At 42.7% G+C, this 20,225-nt stretch overlaps 1 protein-coding gene across 1 annotated transcript in view; it reads left to right on the top strand.

Annotated features, from left to right (window-relative positions):
* Positions 1-9,359, top strand: part of CPPED1 (calcineurin like phosphoesterase domain containing 1) — a 131,980-nt gene extending 122,621 nt beyond the window's left edge. Inside the window, exon 4 of the mRNA XM_005697514.3 lies at positions 7,606-9,359. Coding sequence (XP_005697571.1) covers positions 7,606-7,835 — 230 coding nt within the window. The 3' untranslated portion in view covers positions 7,836-9,359. The remainder of the gene's footprint in view (positions 1-7,605) is intronic.

Raw genomic sequence — 20,225 nt, 5'->3', positions numbered from 1 at the left:
AGAATGGCAACCCACTCTGGTATTCTTGTATTCTGATATCTCCCCTGATGCTATCTCAGCCATCCCAGGCCACTGGCTTCCTGCAGGGCAGGGATCATCATCTCCAGGCTTGCATCTGAGCTGCCTGCTGAGAAATTGCTTACCTGCAAGAGGGATTATTTATACCTGCTTTCTGTATGTTTGGGCCCTTCTTGTGGCTCAGCTAGTAAAAAATCTGTCAGCAATGCGGGAGACCTGGGTTTGATCCCTGGGTTGGGAAGATCCCCTGGAGAAGGGAAAGGCTACCCGCTCTAGTATTCTGGCCTGGAGAATTCCATGGGCTGCATAGTCCGTGGTGTCACACAGTCGAACACGACTGAGCGACTTTCATTTCACTTCTGTATGTTCAAACCAACCTTCCTTTATTTCTCTTGCCCTTTTCTTCTTTTATGAGGACCATTTTTTCCCCCTTACCACTGAGACAGAATAAATTGAGTGTGACTAATGATTTGTGACACCATTTTCACTGTGACAGCTGGCAACGTAAAGATGCACAGCATTTTCATAAACGTACTCAGGCAGGATAAAAGTAAAAAGTGCCCACGGAGAATCTGTTTACACCCTCCAAGCCTAAGTAACACCGAAGGCATTAAGGAAGTCAGTTTTTAATACCAAAATTGTTACCAGGGTGCATCCCTGATTTCCTGATTGATTCAAGGCAAGTTTCTGATATTAATGAGAATATTAAATTATATGGAGGTTGCCTCCTAATCCTCTGATTGATTTGAAATGAACTTGAATCAGGGCAGCTTAAAAATAGCCTTTATAGCATCTTTATGACTTGATAGCATGGAGAAATAAATACGAAGCTAATGCCACGGAAGACTTCCTCCTGATGTAGGGGCTGTCTCGGCCAGGAATTCTTCCTCTGGTGGTAATTTAAGAAGATGCTTGTCATCTCCTTACAGCAGTTCATAATTCAAAAACAATCTATACATAATACTCAATTAAGGAACCACAGAGCCATGTCGGCCACAGATGACTGATGAACGGGCCGAATGGAAATTCTGCCCAACTCTAGAAAACACCGCTAAAATCAATCCCCTTGTCAGGGAAACCATGATTTATTAACACATTCCTTAACCTGCATCGAGTTGTGAATCAATGCGTCCCCATCAAAAGCTAATACCAAACCGGGATGGCTCAGACTTCATACAGGTCCTGGTGGCAGAAGTAACTCAGACAAGCCTGCATGTTACCGGGCCAAGCTGGTTGTGTCTATGTCCCCCTCCAGGAGGTGCTTCTCGGGGGAGATGGGGAACACCCACTGTTTACTGAGTGCTCCATGGACAGAGGCGCCTGGTGGGCTACAGTCCATGGGGTCGCAAAAGGGTCAGCATCTATGACCTTATCCAAACCTCTCTGTCACTGATGAGACAAGTGTCATTATTCTCTTACAGGTGAGGAAGTCGAGGTTCACCAAGGTCAGTAAGTGGCCCAAGATCCCCAAGGACAGAACCCAAGTCTGCAGGCTTGGGCTCTGGCATCTGAGTACCTGGGTTCTGATCCTGGCTGCCCTATTTTCTAACCCAGTCCCTTTGCCTTAGTTCCTTAACTTCTCCGTGCCTCAGTCTTCTCATCTGTAAAATGGGAATGACTTCTGTGCCCCCACCCCCCAGGACAGAGGTCTATTGGGAGGATTCAGCAAGATGGTAGGTGAAAAGTCCTTCGAGTCCTGCCCTGCTTCCAGGCTTCCCTCCACCCACTCTGCCTCAGTGTCTGCCCTTACTTGGGACAGGACTGGGAGGCATGAGGGGGTTCAAAACTCCTGGACTTCCCAGGAGGTGGGAAAGAGACCCAGAAACTTGCAGTGTACCATCCCAAGAAGAGGCTCCCGCTCTTCCCACCTGAGTCTCATCTCTGGGCTAACCGGGAATGTCGCAGAGCCTTGAAATCCACACCAGTACCCAGGAGAGTGGAGAGTCAATCGTGTGTCCCTACTTTGAGACAGACTTTAGCCTCTTGCCTGACATCCCTTTGTAATTTATAAAATGGTCATTGCCTCAGTGCCTTTTCAGGATGCAAATACCGAGTTCTTTATTGTAATGGAATGAGATCTCTTTTAAACGAGAAGGGTCTGAACACAATCCCTCTGCTTGCTAACAGTCCCTTGCAAAATCTTTATTTCTGGTCCCCTTTGGCATCTTTGCTCACCTAAAAACCCTCATTTTCTGTGACTCGGGACATTAACAATAAACGACCAGCACTCAGGGGCCTGGGGTGGAGAATGGATGGGGTTTGCTGGTGGTGGAGAAACCCAGCTGTCCACAGCCCGCCGATACCCGTTCTGAAAGCTCTGCTGGTCACTTGCACAGTCTCTGTTAATGCTCCTGTCTCTGCAAATGCCAATAAGTACAGCGTGAAATTTAAACATAAGTGAGTTTTTACAGCTAATTATGGCTAATGCGAGCTACTTTCAAAATTGCCAAGCATTCCTTCTAGAATAGTACAGTTTGCAACTATGAATTAGGCATTAAGAGCCAAATTTCATAAACATAATTTAGCAGACAACAAAATAATAATACTAAGTGCTTTCTGACTGGCCATTAGGAGCTCCCCAAGGAGGGTCTAATTGCACACGCTCCCACTGGGACTTCCAACAGCACAGACCATAAGGCTCGGAAAGCCCAGGAGGGCAGTGGAGCAGGCAGACATTTTCACAGCCCTCCAGCCTGCATGGTCAGGAGCTGTTCACGTGCTCAGTGACACGGTTCCAGCTGCAGCTTTTAGCCACACGGCTCCGTCCCTCCTGTCCTCCTTTCCTGGTCCATGTCACCTCGATGTTGGCTTGGGATCGCCAGGTCAGTTCATGATCACTGTAAACATTACAGTAATGAAAACATAAAAAGTGATGCCTCCTCCCTTGCTAACCCCACCCCCCCACTAGCCTGGCTGTGAAATCACCCATGGGAGTTTAGTGTCTCTTTGTCCCCCATTCAGCTGAGGATACAAACACACACACACACATGCTCTCATACAGATGTTGTCTTTTTCTTTTTTAGTTGGAGAGTAATCGCTTTACAGTGTTGTGTTGGTTTCTGCCATACAACAACGGGAGTCAGCCGCATGTGTGTGTGTGTGTGTGTGTGTGTGTGTGTGTGTGTATACATATATACAGAACTCTCTCTCTTGAGCCTCCCTCCCACCCTTCTAGGTCATCACAGAGCACCGGGTTGAGCTCCTTGTGTTATATAGCAACTTCCCACTAGGTATCTGTTTTACATGTGGACGTTACCTTTATTTTACAAAAATAAGACCACACAACTTTTTTTTACATCTTGCTGTTCATACTTAATAATATATTTGGTGCCCTTCAACACTGGTGTATGTAAATCTACCTCTTTTTTTTTTTTTTTTAAGAAAAATACATGCCCTATAATTTATCAAGTCTCCTGTAAATGAATATTATAAATAATGCCTCTGTGCATACTCTGTATTTATGACCACAGACACAACACACCTACACCTATGGGCTCTTCTGTGCTATTTCCAAAGGATATGTTTATGTGAAAATGTTGGCATTGGTCTAGGGGAATGCACAACAAAATGTGAGAACCCAGTTGCACGTATTTACCCTCTGAAATGAGTTGTATCCATTTGCATCTTAACAGTCCTTGGAAATAGCTGTCTCCCCACCCTTGGCTGTTTTAAGTAGGGAAACCTGGGTCACCTTTCTTTCCATCCCTAGCTGCGGGCCCAGGCCGGCAGACAGCCCCACCTATGCCCAGGTGGGTCTCAGTTCCTACTGCAGGAGAGTGGCTATAGTCTGCAGGGCTCTGTTCAGTTTCCCAGACCTCTACTAATGAGCAGGGCTCAACATTTGGATCATGTTATAGTCATGCTTTCCAGAATCATTGTCAAATGCAGAATAATTCCTTCACCATGAGGATCCCTCCTGTAGCCACACCCATACCCAACCCCCTGCACCCCTGGCCCTAACTCCTAGCAACCATATCCGTAATATTGTCACCTTAAGAATGTAATGGAAGTGGGGACTTCCCTGATGGTCCAGTGGCTAAGACTCTGCCCTTCCAGTGCAGGGGGCCTGGGTTCAGTCCCTGGTCAGGGAACTAGATCCTGCATGCTGCAGCTCAAGATCCCATGTGCTGCAACGAAGACCCAGCACAGCCAAAGAAAGAAAGAATTAGGTAAATGGAATCATACAATATGGAACCTTTTGAGTTGGCTTTTTTTTAGATCAGTGAAATTTCCTTGATATCCATTCAAGACATTGCATCTCTCAGTAGTTGATTCCTTTTCATTGCTGAGTAGTGTTCCATGGTGTGAATGCCTCTTCCTGTGACCATTTCTTAGACTTTCCGTGTTTTTGATGACTTTTACAGTTTTGAGAAGTACTGGTCAGGTATTTTATAGAACATCTATTGGCAAATAGAAGGGGAAAAAGTGGAAGCAGTGACAGATTTTCTTTTCTTGGGCTCCAAAATCACTGTGGATGGTGACTGCAGCCATGAAGTTAAAAGGTCTACTGGGATCTATCTGATATTTTTCTCATGCCATAATTATGATCACAGAGATCAATTACTGTTTTAATCCCAATCATGTTGTTGTTCAGTCACTAAGTCATGTCCGAATCTTTGCGACCCTGTCTGCACGCCAGGCTTCCCTGTTCTTCACTATCCCCTAGAGTTTGCTCAAATTCATGTCCATTGAGTCGGTGATGCCATCCAACCATCACATCCTCCGTCGTCCCCTTCTCCTCCTGCCCTCAATCTTCCCCAGCATCAGGGTCTTTTCCAGTGAGTCAGCTCTTCACATCAGATGGCCAAAGTATTGGAGCTTCAGCATCAGTCCTTCCAATGAATATTCAGCGTTGATTTCCTTTAGGATTGACAGATTTGATCTCCTTGCAGTCCAAGGAACTAAAAAAATTTAGTAAATGTTATTACAAAATTCAGTGGTCTTGATATATTCACAGAACTGTGCCACCATTGCCACTGTCTTAATTCCAGACCATTTTTACCATTCTGCAAGAAACTGTGCTTGTTAGCAGTCATCCCCATTCCTTCTTTCCCCTCTTCCTCCAGCAACTTCTAGTGCGCCTTCTTACACTATGGATATGCCCATTCTGGACATTTCTTAACTTAGCATAATGTTCTGAGAAGTGGTAGACTCTTAGTCTTTATATGTACAAACATGTATCTATTTAAAAGCCCTTAAATTTGAATGATGGTTTAGCTAGGTAAAAAAACTGAGTTCACAGTTACTTGCCCTAAGCATTTTGAAGGTGTTACTCCCTGGTTCTTTTATGATTGAGATGCCTGCTACCTGTCTAACTGCCATTCCTTTATAATATTTTTGCCATGATTATCTTTCGAAAACTTTTCTTTCTGATGCTCCGTAATTTTACCATGGCATATGTCGGTATGCATTGATTTTTATGTATCCTACTTAGTCCTGTTTTTTTGAAAACGCATATGTTCCTCCTTTCTGGAAAATTCCCAGCTATTATTTCTTCAAGCTGTTCTTGCTCTTATTGCCCCCTTTCTTCGGTCCCCTTTCCTCTTACGCATTCACCGATGCTCTTAACCCATCCTTTGGGTCCTTCGAATTGCTCGTTCGTATTGCTTGAGTCTGGGTCTCTGTTGTTTTCTGATTCAGCTCCTCAGTTCTTCCTTTTCACTCACTGAGGCCCTGTCTGATTAGTGTCTAGTCTACAACTTATCCAAGTTATTGAGAGTTTTGTTTTAAAACTTTAACTTGTATGCTCACCATTTCTAAATTTTCATTACCAACTATTCTTATTCACTTCATGCCTGTTTTGTTTCATAACATCTAGTTCTTTTTTACCGATATTAGTCCTTTATTGAGAATATTTGAGAGAGCCAAATATTTATTTTAAATATTTTCCAGACTGTTGATATCATTGATTTCCCATGACGTGAATTCATGTCCCTGATTGAAGAGTTCATTACTTAGCATGAGATTTTCATGGCTGGGAGGATTTTTTATTTCAGGTTCAATTTGAGTAAGAAGTATTTTGAAGTTCTGTTTTCCCCCTAACTTTTCTCTTGACTAACTTTTCTCTGTCCACTGGTTTTGGTTACTTCCACCCCAAAAGTATCCATCTGGGACCAGGCTTTGTAATAGTGCTTTAAGGTCCTGGTCCCACAGTCATCCTGGGGAAACACGTTTTGGTTCCTTGACCTGAGCCCGTGTCTATCTTCCCTGCTTAGGTCCACGGGTTGCAGTCAACTTTCACCCAGTGCTGGGCTGGAGACATCTCCTACCAGTACAGGAAAACCAGTGATTAAATATTAAGGAGCTATATGAGTTGGTTGGTAAAAGCCATTACTACAATTTAATTATATGAACTCATCATTAAATAAATTATATTAAGGAGCAAAGGTAATACTCAACAAACATTTACCAGTTTCTTTTGTGTGTGTGTGGTGGTGGAAGGAAGACATAATTTTATTTCCTTTTTTTTTTTTTTGGCCTATTTTTTCTTATTTCTAAAATTATGAAAGTGTGATAACATATTAACAAGAGACATGGAAAATGCAGGACAAAGTTACACGTAGTTCCGCTATACGTTTTGTTGTTGTTCAGCCACTAAGTCATGTCTGACTCTACAGGTCAAGCCTCTTTTTTTTTTTTTTTTTTTGAGCACTTGTTAACCACACCAGCTCAGCACTGCCCTGGCCCAGGGCAGCACAGGTTTCCTTCAATCTCCTTCCATAAATGGAGGTATTGAGGCTTCCCTGTTTCCGCCAGGAGCCAACCTTTATTTCCTTATCTCAGAGAAAGTGCTTTCAGTCTCGATTATAAGAGCTCAGCTCCCACTCACTACTCTGTCTTTCTGCTTTTTTTCTGGTCACTAGAACTGTTTATTTTGGTTTTGAAGGCTACGTCTGTCCTTTGGTTTCCTTTTTTGTATTTTATCCATCGCGGCTCTTAGTTTGGAGAGGAAGCGGTACATTAAATGTTGACCTTGCTGTGCTGTCTTGATTAGAACTCCATAAACGCTATTTTTCATGGACACGTGCCTTCCGCCTCCTGTGGCTGTTTATGTGGGCCTCAGAAGGTTCCCTTCATCTCTCAGTCATTCACCTTATCACCCTCTCTTTCCGTGTTCCTTGGGGCTTCCCTGGTGGCTCAGTGGCGAAGAACCCGCCTGCCAGTGCAGGAGACACGAGAGACACGGGTTCAATCCCTGAGTCAGGAAGATCCCCTGGAGGAGGACATGGCAGTCCACTCCAGTATCCTCGCTGGAAAATTGCGTGGACAGAGGGGCCTGGCGGGCTACAGTCCATGGGGTCATAAAGAGTCGAATGTGGCTAGGCACAAATACATACTACTTCTGGTTCCCTAGTACTTCCTGTGCGAACCGTGACAAACAGGTGAATAATGTATTGTGTACTGAGTTATCCTTGGAAAGATTCTAGATGTCACATATGCCACCTTCATATTTATTATATAATGCTGAATAATATCATGTATTTATAACTAATAATGTGCCGCTGTTCACAGAAGAAACCCTTGGAGCCCCCCCGGTTATCTCAGTGGAAATCCTTGGCGCCCTAACGCTCTCTCCCTCCCCTGCAGGTGTCAAGGCTGTGTTTTCAGGCCACTACCACAGGAATGCTGGGGGCACCTACCGGAACCTCGACATGGTGGTGTCATCCGCCATCGGGTGCCAGCTGGGCAAAGATCCCCACGGGCTCCGAGTCGTGGTGGTCACCGCCGAGAAAATCGTCCACCGATACTACAGCCTAGATGAGCTGAATGAGAAGGGAATAGAAGACGATCTGATGGATCTGTTGAAGGAAAACTAATCGCTGATTATGATTGATTTACTTTTCACTTCTACTGTTATTTTGTTAGAAACAGTAGCTGCAAACAACCCCTTATTGAAATTTTTAAAAAAAAGTATTCCAGGCAGATTTGTGAATTTATGTCCTTCTGCTTAAATCAGAGAGCTGGGTCCTGCCCTATATGATACTCAAATGGAACTGCCCTCCCTTTACAAAAGAGAGGAGGGAGAAACCTGGAAATGAAAGAATAAATGATATTGTTAGAATATCCCTGCATAGGTGATTAAATGCATTCTCCTAATGATGTGTTTCTCAACTCTGCTCTTCATTAGATGGTTTTCTGGCAGCCTTTGGTAAATGTCTGCCTGTCAACTTCAGTTGCACCTTGACATCCAAGTATGATCTCTGATGATCCTTTGAGCAAACTGCATCTGATTATAATAAACTGTGGTCAGGACTCCCAAAATGTTAAGCAAAATGAAGGTCATCTCTTTTCCTTCCTAACAAAACAAATCACCATGTCCCATTACTAGAGCTGCAGACTCATCTTAATAAGGAGCTGAGTTGCTGACATTTGCTGTTAAAGTCTGGGACCAGTGATGAAGTTGATACAGGTCAAATGTTGAGTTTACCTTCTTGGCAGCTAGAAAAGTCACCTTTGCTCCTAAGTGTGTGTGCTCAGTCACTTAGTCGCGTCTGACTCTTTGCGATCCTATGCACCATAGCATCCACGCTCCCCTGTCCAGGGAATTTTCCAGGCAAGAACCACCTGGGAAGCCATAGATTGTCCATATTTGAAAACCTCATCCCAGAGACTAGAACCGAGCCCTTGAAGGCCCATCTCTTCAGTCAAGGGCGGCACACCTGATTCCCTCTCATTCATTGCTGCAGCAACTCCCTCCACGTTCTCCTGTGATGGGAATCATCTGTTTATGAGATTCTTAGCTCTGCTTTCACAGAAAACATGGGAGCTCATGCAGAGTTCTCCAGAAACCAAGCATAAATTACTCTGGGGCAAAACCAGTGGTTTCAGCCACGTTGTCTAAATTGGCACTAGCTTTGATTAAATGCGCTCGCTGGTGCCTTGATCAAGGAGCACGGACGAGTTAAAATCAACATTGTCTTTGCTTAATCTACCTCACCGCTGCTGCTCCTCCGCTGCTCCCGACCACTGCGTTAGCCCATCCACATCTTTTTCAGCAGATGTCCTGGTGGACCAGGAACCTGGGTATCACCATCCTGCCTGTTTTCCTGTGAAGAAAAACTTCACAGTGTTACACAGTAGCATTCAGTCATCCTAAAAAAAAACAAAACAAAACAAACAAAAAAACTGGTTACAAATGAACTGCAAAGTCCATTAAATTAAATGACTTTCATGTTGAAAAGTTTTAGTCAATGTAGCAAAACCATGAGAAATTAAAGAGAAAGATAATTGGATATGTAAATTCATAAGGAACAAAAGACAAGAAGTTAATTATACTCCAGATCAGTGACACACCATAGCTCATTGTTATGTGGCAAGAAAATTAAAAATTTTGAAAATTAGTATGCTCCTATTTAAGAGTTCTGCTGCATTCTTGCCTTGTGTTCATCTTTCTTTGCAACAGATGTGGCTAGAAGAAATCAAGGAGAGGAATTCAGGAAGAGGTTTAACCAGTAAGCCTTGATTTCTGAGGCCTGGGATGTCGTAACTTGTGAACTGGAATCGTCAATGCAGATTCAGGGTTTCTGGGGGCCATTGGGGAGAGTTCATCACCAAGGGCTAATGGAGACGCCTTGTCATGTCACCTGTAAGAAATACTCTAGACTGTGGCACTTGGGTTTGGGAAAAGATATGGAAATAATTCAAAGTAATGGAAATGAAACTTCTAGATCTCCTTTTCCAGAAACCTAATAAGGAAGGTAATTGACTCAATACACAGCAAGAATATACTAAGAGGGAATCCCATGAAATCCTCTCCATTTTTTTTTTATTATTTTGAATTTTTTTTACTTTGTTTTTTGTTTGTTTGTTTTGTTTTAATTTTAATTGGAGGCTAATTACTTTACAATATTGTGGTGGTTTTTGCCATACATTCACATGAATCAGCCATGGGTGTACATGTGTTCCCCATCCTGACCCTCCCTCCCACCTCTCTCCCCATCCCATCCCTCAGGGTCATCCCACTGCACCAGCCCTGAGCACCCTGCCTCATGCATCGAACCTGGAATGGTGATCTATTTCACATATGATAATATACAAGTTTCAGTGCTATTCTCTTAAATCATCCCACCCTCACTTTCTTCCACAGAGTCCAAAAGTCTGTTCTCTACATCTATGTCTTTTGCTGTCTCGCATACAGGGTCATCATTATCATCTTTCTAAATTCCATATATATGCATTAATATACTGTATTGGTGTTTTTCTTTCTGACTTACTTCACTCTGTATAATAGGCTCCAGTTTCATCCACCTTATTAGAACTGATTCAAATGCATTCTTTTTAATAGCTGAGTAATACTCCATTGTGTATATGTACCAGAGCTTTCTTATCCATTCATCTGCTGATGGACATCTAGGTTGCTTCCATGTCCTAGCTATTGTAAACAGTGCTGTGATGACCATTAAGGGTACACGTGTCTCTTTCAATTCTGGTTTCCTCAGTATGTATGCCAAACAGCATTATTTTCCAGTGGTGTTAGGTTCAGAAAGGAGTTAGGAAAGTGTTATCAGTCTGATTGTTGTTAATTACCAGTGTGTTCACTTATGATTCCTTTTCCTTTTGAAAAGAGATATATTTCTTTAAAAGTGCCTTATGCCATGATAAATAATAAAACATACCATGATCATAAATGCCATGGTTTTGATTGTTGATTATGTGCTAAGTACTGTTTTAAGTCCTTTGGCTCAGAGTAGTGGGACCACTTGGCCAAGGTCACAGTGGGCAAGTCAGGATTGAAGTGTAAACAGTCCAGCTGCTGAGCCTATGTTCCCCAACACTATCCTCTTTCCTGGAAAACATTCTTCACAAGTGAGAGGTTTATACCTGCATTTGGCAGTAGTCAATATTTGGCACTCAGTGTTAGTCAGAGGCTCTGGGACTTCATCCCAAGGTTTGCAAAGCCTGAGCAGGGCCCAGAAGCCCCTTCTCTGACACCAGGTTCAGGGTGGCAAAAGCCTGTCCAAGGAACAGGTTGTTCCAGGCAGAGAATTTTCACTGGAGGAAACTGAAAAGCTGAACTGAACCATAATGGGCCACAGGACATAGCTCTGGCCACACCAGTAGATGCTTCAGCGGGTGATTCTTCCTTCCTTGTTCAGGTTCCTGCTCCAGGGGGTAGGGAACCAGCTGCTCTCTCAGGGCTCACCTTTTCAATTAATGATTTTAATTGGAAAAGAAATAAGGGACTGTTAAAGGAAGAAGAGTGTTTACAGTGATCTAGAATCGGGTTGTCAAGACTCAGGAGTGGGTTTGTGGACCACAGGTGGAGAGATGACCATCTTACCCATATTTGCTTTTCACAATAAATAAGCTCATCTCCAGTCTTCAGCCATGTGTCCTCTCCAGTTGGAGGGAAGAGTGGGGACAGGGGGATGTGGTGAATTCCCTGGAGCATTTCATAATGTCTTGATTTTCAGTATTCCAAGATAGTCCCTAATAGACTCAAGTTTTAAGCCTGAATAACTTCTTGTTGTGATTCAGTTGCTAAGTCGTGTCTGACTCTTTAAGACCCTATGGGCTGCAGCACGCCAGGCTCCCCTGTCCTTCACTGTCGCCCAGAGTTTGGTCAAATTCATGTCAATTGAGATGAATAACTAGGAAAAGAATCTAAAAAAGAGTGGACATATGTATACATGTAACTGATTCACTTTACTGTATGGCAGGAACTAACACAACATTGTAAATCAACTATACTCCAATAAAAAAGTTTTTAAAGGATACATGGTGAAGGACAGGGAAGCCTGGCATGCTGCAGTCCACGGGGTCGCAAAGAGTTGGACACGACTGAGCGACTGAACAATGACAATGTTCATAGCACTATAAAAAACAAAACTAGGACCATTTATCTTGTGTGCGTGCTCAGTCACTCAGTTGTGTCTGACTCTTTGTGACCCCATGGACTGCAGTCCACCGGGCACCTCTGTTCACGGGATTTTCCAGGCAAGAATACTGGAGTGGATTGCCATTTCCTCGTCCAGGGAATCTTCCTGATCCAGGAATCAAACCCACGTCTCTGGCATACAGATTCTTTACCCCTGAGCCACCTGGGAAGTCCCCAAGAGGAACTAAGACGCCTCTCAATGAAAGTGAAAGAGGAGAGTGAAAAAGTTGTCTTAAAGCTCAACATTCAGAAAATGAAGATCATGGCATCTGGTCCCATCACTTCATGGCAAATAGATGGGGAAACAGTGTCAGGCTTTATTTTAGGAGGCTCCAAAATCACTGCAGATGATGATTTCAGCCGTGAAATTAAAAGATGCTTACTCCTTGGAAGGAAAGTGATGACCAACCTAGACAGCATATTCAAAAGCAGAGACATTACTTTGCTGACTAAGGTCCATCTAGTCAAGGCTATGGTTTTTCCAGTAGTCATGTATGGTTGTGAGAGTTGGACTGTGAAGAAAGCTGAGCACCAAAGAATTGATGCTTTTGAATTGTGGTGTTGGAGAAGACACTTGAGAGTCCCCAGGACTGCAAGAAGATCCAACCAGTCCATCCTAAAGGAGATCAGTCCTGGGTGTTCATTGGAAGGACTGATGTGAGGCTGAAACTCCAGTACTTTGGCCACCTCATGCAAAGAGTTGACTCATTGGAAAAGACCCTGATGCTGGGAGGGATTGTGGGCAAGAGGAGAAGGGGACAACCGACGATGAGATGGCTGGATGGCATCACTGACTTGATAGACATGAGTTTGGGTAAACTCTGGGAGTTGGTGATGGACAGGGAGGCCTGACGTGTTGTGATTCATGGGGTCGCAAAGAGTTGGACATAACTGAGCGACTGAACTGAACCGGCAAAAGATACTGAGTTATAAATCTATATATACAGAATACAATTTAATATTACAGTCTGTTCTCTAATGTGAAATCTTTTGAGAAAAGGTAGCAAAAACATCATTTGCATTTACTGGAACTCTTAGTACTTATTCCCCAAGTAGTGTCTAAAACAGCCTTTTGCAGTTGTGAAATTAAGAGGCAATACTGTATTGAGCTAAGGGGAAAAAAGACTTAGGAATAAATTGTCAAAGCAAGTTCTATTAAAAGCTCTCTGTAATAGACGCCAGGGATTTCTTGTTCAGATAACCTTGGCGGTTTTGGTTGCACATGCAAGAGATAGTACTTGACAGGTAATATTGATTTTTTTTTGTAACTTCATAAAATACTGTCTTAATGCCATTGGAGAGCTCTTTGTGTATATTTATATACACGCAAAATGAGGGATTTTTTTCTTTGATTAATAAATGACCTCTAGCATCTTTCTAGAAAACATTTTAGTGACTAAATTCTCTTTTTCCGTCATTAGATTTTCATTAGTGACTACACACACACACACAAATATATATATATATTCAGATTGGCTTTTTTCTTTAAATAAAACCCAAAGGAACTATAGAAGTTAAAAAAAAAAAACTCTGTAAATGAATTCCATTAAATGTAAATATTCAAAAATTACCTTTTATATTTCTGTTCTGATATTTGTCTTCAAAAAGTAATTTTCTTCCTTAAAGGGACTTTGCATCTCTTTTAGAACGAAGTTCAGACTCCTTCCTGTGACTTCCCAGGCCCCGCCCACTCTTCCCCGCCCCACCTCTCGGCTCCGCCCCCTTGCTCTTGCTGACAGCCCCACTGCCCTATGTACTTGCTGTCTTCTCTGATGGGAACTGGCTTCCTGTCCTTTGGGGCTTCAGCTCAGAAATCCTCAGAATGGCCTTCTTTCCCCACCTGTCTGTTGTTATGCTCCTTATCCGCCACAGGCATCGCCTCCCCTGCTCATTTATTTTCTTCATAGCATATCACTAAGAACTTTGCTTGTTTTTCCATGATCTGTACCACCCACCCACACCCAGAATGCAAGGAAGGACTTTGTCCGTCTCATTGGCCACTCTTCCCAATGCTTAGAGCCCTGCCTGGGACAGAGCAGCTGCTCAATAAGGACTCAGCAATGAATGTGGAATAAGATGTCCAGCAATACTGATGGTGACATCAATATTGTAATGTATTCACGTAATACATTAACACTCAACACAGGGAAGGAAGGAAGGAGAAGAGGCCATATCCCCAAGCCTTGTGGTAGTTCTTTTGGGATTGTCCTTAAAGTTAGGTATTGTCAACAACAGGCCAGTGAATAACAATATCAGTGTTATCTTTGGTTCTCCACTCAAAGTGAAGAAATTGGGAGTGAAAAGAGAAGTGTCCCTGACTTGGTAATTCTAAGTCCTGCTTACTGAACAAATACTGTACCGGTAACTAAAGCAGGTGAGCCCAGAGAAGGGACTGATTCCAGACCAAAGCATATATGGGAAAAGAGAGGGCTGGAAATCCAAGTGAGGGCCTCAAAAGAAGTGAAAAATGCATCATGGAAGTGCTTCCCAGAAATGTTACGTGAGTGAATGAGATTCCTGAGAAAATTTAGCAGTCCTGGAAGAGCCTTAAGGTCACAACCTTAAAATAGACCTTTAGGGAACATCTTTGTTTCAGCACAAGAAAAGACAGATGGAAGTCACAGAAGGGTTGAAGAGGAATTCTTTTTTTTTTTTTTTTTTGTAAGTTCAGACTGGTGCACACTGAAGAAATAGAAAAAGGAATGAGCTTCACTCAGAGCTGAGTGGTTTAGTTCCCACAGACCAGTCCTTCTGCAGATAACTATGCATTTTAAAACCTTCTTGGTCATTTGGAGAGTGAACAGAAGCAGGGAGCTCAGAACTTTCCCTCCCCTCTTCACTTTGCCCTGAGGGTTAACCACAGTTGTAGAGCAGTCAGCTGAGATGGATAAAGGTTTCTCCCAAACCTACCGTCTATCTGACCGGAGACGCCAGGGAGGAAGCGCGGGTCACTGGAGAGTGAAGAATCCCAGGCAGCTGGGGATGGTCATCTCCTGATTTTCTAAGTGAATTTCATGCAAATCTCTGGCTTAACTCTAAGGATACATGAACTGAGCAGCAGAAGCTTAAAGAACTGAACTGCTATTTGGACTGCTGCTGAGGGCAAGCAACGAAGAACTTGCCATTTGAGTCTAATCAAGTTAACCACCTGCTAAAGCAGAAGCCTCGACATTCTTCAGAGGAATATAACAGAATCTCAAGTCTCCACAGCTTAGCATGCACGATTCCCAGGATGCAGTCCACATCACGTGATGTACAAGAAAACAAAAACAACAAGAAAATGTGAGTCGCTCTCAAAGGAAAAGGCAGTCAATCCCAAGATATCCCAAATGTTGGGATTATCACACTGGGGCAATAAAGCAGCTGTGAAGACAATGCTCAAAGAAGTGAAAAATATGCTTATGATGAATTGATATAAAGGATAGCTCATCTAAGAAATAAAACGTATAAAAATTATCAAATGGAAATTTCTGAATCAAAAAAACAATATCTGAAATTTTAAAATTTCCTGAATGGGCTTAATATCAGAATGGAATGGATGAACATGAAGACAGGTGAATAGAAATCACCCAGCTTAAAGAAGGAACTTGCTTCGTGGTCCAGTTGATAAGACGCCATGCTTCCAATGCAGGGGGACCAGGTTCTATCCCTGTGCAGGAAACTAGATCCTTCATACCGCAACTAAGACCCAGCACAGCTAAGTAAATAAATAAATATTGAATAAAAGAAAAGAAAAAAAGAGTTTGGAAAAAAAGCCTCAGGGGCCTGTGGGACAATGTCAAAAGGTCTAAAATACAGGTAAAGTGTGTGTGTGCTCAGTCGTGTCCAATAGCCTGCCAGGCTCTTGTGTCCATGGAATCTTTCCAGACAAGAATACCAGAGTGGGTTGCCATTTCCTTCTCCAGGGGATCTTCCCAACCCAAGGATTGAACCTGTGTCTCCTACATTGGCAGGCAGATTCTTTACCTCTGTGCCACCAGGGAAGCAAATATAGCAGATTCTTTATCGTCTGAGCCACCAGGAAAGCCCCCATACAGGTAATGTTATTGTTCGGTCGCCCAGCCGTGTCCAACTCTTTGCAACCCCTTGCACTGCAGCATGCCAGGCCTCTCTGTCCCTCACCATCTCCCGAAGTTTGCCCAAGTTCATGTCCATTGCATTGGTGATGCATCCACCATTTTATCCTCTGATGCCCTCTTCTCCTTCTGCCCTCAGTCTTTCCCGGTATCAGGGGCTAGTAAGTAATATGAGTCCCCAAAAGGGGACTCATGGAGCAAAAATATATCTGAAGACTCTAAAGCCAGCAAATTCCCATATTTGGTAAAAGAAGTTTACAAATTCCAAACTCTCAGCAAATACAAAATATCACCAAATTGAACTTTGAAAAGATTCTGCTGTTCAAAAGACATCACTAAGAAATCAGAAGGCAAGCCACATACTGGAATGATATATTTGCAGCATAGCTGTATCCAGAATATGTAAGGAACCATTGCAACTCAATTTTAAAAAGGTTACTAAAAAAGATGGATGAAATATTTGAACAGACACTTAAAATATATGAAAGGCTAACAAACACATGAAAAATGCTCACATGGAAGTACAAATTAAAACTACAGTGCAGTGCTATCTGTCACTAAGTAAAATTGCTAAAAGGGTAAAAGGTTGACAATACCAAATGTTAGTGAGACTTTGGTACAATTCTTGTGATACTGTGATGCATAATAAGAAATATATTTTTGGTCTTCATCCCTGTCCCAAGCAAAGTTCCTAAAACCCTTGGAATTCCTTAAATGCTGAGAGTTAAGGATTCCTTGATGAAAGTGAAAGAGGAGAGTGAAAAAGTTGGCTTAAAACTCAACATTCAAAAAAGGAAGATCATGGCATCTAGTCCCATCACTTCTTGACAAATAGGTGGGGAAACAATGGAAACGGTGACAGACTTTATTTTCTTGAGCTTCAAAATCATTGATGATGGTGACTGCAGCCATGAAATTAAAAAACGCTTGCTCCTTGGAAGAAAACCTGTGACCAACTAGACAGCACATTAAAAAGCAGAAATATTACTTTGCCAAAAAAGGTCCATCTGGTCAAAGCTATGGTTTCTCCAGTAGTCATGTATGGATGTGAGAGTTGGACTATAAAGAAAGCTGAGTGCTGAAGAATTGATGCTTTTAAACTGTGGTGTTGGAGAAGACTCTTGAGAGTCCGTTGGACTGCAAGGAGATCAAACAAGTCAATCCTAAAGGAAATCAATCCTAAATATTCATTGGAAGGACTGATGCTGAAGCGCCAAATCTTTGGCCAACTTATATGAAGAACTGATTCATTTGAAAAGACCCTGATGCTGGGAAAGATTGAAGGCAGGAGAAGAAAGGGATGACAGAGGATGAGATGGTTGGATGGCATCACCAACTCAATGGACATGAGTTTGAACAAGCTCTGGGAGTTGGTGATGGATAGGGAAGCCTGGCATGCTGCAGTCCATGGGGTCTCAAAGAGTTGGACACGACTGAGTGACTGGACTGAACTGTCTAATGAGGCAACTTTTAGAAATCAATAGATTGGAACTGGTTGCCCAGGGAACCAGATTAGAAGGTGGGGACTTTCAGGCCCATCCCCCAACCTCAGGGGAGGGCCAGGAGGCTGGAGACTGAATTAATCACCAGCAAGTGATGTTTTGGGGCTTCCTGAGGCTCAGACAGCAAAGACTCTGCCTGCAATGCTAGAGACCTGAGTTTAATCCCTGGGTCAGGAAGAGCCCCTGGAGAAGGAATTGGCACCGCACTCTAGTATTCTTGCCTGGGAAATCCTACCGACAGAGGAGCCCAGTGGGCTACAGTCCATGGGGTCGCAAAGAGTGGAACATGACTTAGCGACTAAACCACCATCAGCCACCACAAGTGATGTTTTAAGCAATGGTGCCAGGTAGTAGAGTTTCCATGAAAACCCAAAGGATGGGTGACGGTGCTGGAGGTGACACACCTGAGAGAGCAGAGAAGCTCTGTGCCCCTCTTCATCTGGCTGTGCCTGAGTTATATCCTTTTATAATAAGCCAGTGGTGTAGTAGGTGAAATGTTTCCCTGAGTTCTGTGAGCCCTATAGCAAATTTCGTTTAACCGGACAAGGGCATTGTGGGAACCTCCACTTTAGAGCTGATCAGTCGGAAGCCCAGAAGGACCTGAACTTGCATCTGAAGTGCAGTGAGGCAGGCTGGTGGCACTGAACCTTAACCTTTGGAATCTGACCTGATATCTAGGTAGATAATGTCAGAGCTGAGTAACATTGTAGTACACCCAGTGTGTTTCCCAGAATTGTTTCATGTGGGGAGGAAAAAAAAAACCTAATATCTGATGAGCAGAAGTACCAGAAGTGTTCTGTGAGTAGTGAATAAACAAAAATCCTGTACAAGAATGTTAGGATTGTACAACCCTGTACAATTTGTTAAAAAATGAAAGTCCCCCATATGACACAGCAGTTTTATTCCTAGGTATTAGCCTGATTTAAAAGTAATGGAAGTTTCAGACCACGAATTTTAAACATTGTATCTAGGCTCAAACATATCTTTAGTAATCAAAATAGGAACCGTTACAATCAATGCATTTTTTGCCAATGAGAGATAAGTTTGTTTGTCCCTGTAGCATAAAAACCCATGCCTTGGGATTCAACAGACCTTAGCACTTTTTGCCTCCTGCTGGTTGTGAAAGTGTTTTTTCCCTGCAAACAGGAAGATGTTGAGATGCCTGAAAAAGTGGTGGTCAGTTGGTGAGAGGTCAGGTGAATATGGCAGATGAGGCAAAACTTTGTAGTCAAATTCATTCAATTTTTGAAGTGCGGGTTGTGTGACCTGCGGTCAGGCATTGTCGTGGGAAAGAATTGGGCCCATTCTGCTGACCAGTGCTGGCTACAGGCAGTTTTTGGTGCATCTCATCAATTTGCTGAGTGTACTTCTATGTAATGCTTTAGCCGGCATTCAGAAAGCTGTAGCTGATCAGGAGGGCAGCAGGCCACCAGACAGTGGCCATGACCTTCTTTGGGTTCAAGTTTGGCTCTCAGAAGTGCTTTGGAGCTTCTTTTCAGGTCATCGCTGGTTGTCATATAAAATCTGCTTTTTTCACACATTGCAATCCGATCAAAAAATGATTCATTATTGTTGCGTAGAATAGGAGAGGGCAACACTTCAAAATGATGATTTTGTGTGTGTGTGTGTGTCAGCTCATGAGGCACCCACTTAATTGAGCTTTTTCACCTTTCCAGTTTTCTTCAAATGCCTAACGACTATAGAATGGTTGATGTTGAGTTCTTTTGTAACTTTTTGTGTATTTCATAAGAGGATCAGCTTCAGTGATGGCTCTCAGTTGGTCATTGTCAAATTCCGATGGCTGACCAATATGCTTCTTATCTTCAAGGCTCTTGTCTCCTTTGCAAAACTTCTTGAACCGCCACTGCCCTGTACATTCATTACCAGTTTCTGGGCCAAACGCGTTGTTGATGTTGCGAGTTGTCTCTGCTGCTTTACAACCCATTTTGAACTCAAATAAAAGTCGCTCGAATTTGCTTTTTGTCTAACATCATTTATATGGTCTAAAATAAATGTAAAATGAACAGCAAGTAATGTCATTATCGAAAAAACACAAAGAGAAATCCACACTAAAATGATGTACAACATAACCCACATTTATTTAAGAATATATTCCAATATCAAGCAGCAAATTCAACAACACAAAACCACAATTACTTTTGCACCAACCTAATATTTGCCTAAGAAAGTTGTAGACATACTTAAACGCCAAAATTTGTACTTAGTACCTTATTTATAAGAATAACTAAAACTAGAAACAGCCTGAATGCCCATCAATAACTGAATGAATGAGCAAAATGTGGTATATTCCTATGACGGGGTACGACTCAGCATTAAAAATAACTACTGATGCATGCAATGACACAGATGAATCGCAAAGATATCTTGCTGAGTGAAGGAAGCCACATTTTTTTCCGTACATTTAAGTCTGTTCCATTTGCATAAAAGTCTAGAAAATACAAACTAATCTATAGCGACAGGAAACACGTCAGTGGTTGCTAGGAAATAGGGGTGGCGGCACGTATGGCTTGAAAAGGGGGCACAAGGAGACTTGGAGTGAGAAGAGTGTGATCTGTATCTTCCTGCGTGGTTGTTTCACAGGTGTGTACTCTGCCAAACCTCATTGAATTAAATATTGTAAGGACGTGCGGCTTAACAGTTTATTTTACGTAAATTGTATCTCAGTAAAGTTGTTTAGAAATAATTTTAGAAAAGAAGGACTTATTCCCGCTTGGGAGAGAGCAGCGTCTG

The sequence above is a fragment of the Capra hircus genome, chromosome 25 (genome assembly GCF_001704415.2).
Source record: "Capra hircus breed San Clemente chromosome 25, ASM170441v1, whole genome shotgun sequence".
NCBI lineage: Eukaryota > Metazoa > Chordata > Mammalia > Artiodactyla > Bovidae > Capra > Capra hircus.
Note: the sequence above shows the minus strand (reverse complement) of the source record. Positions and strands in the feature narration are given on the sequence as shown.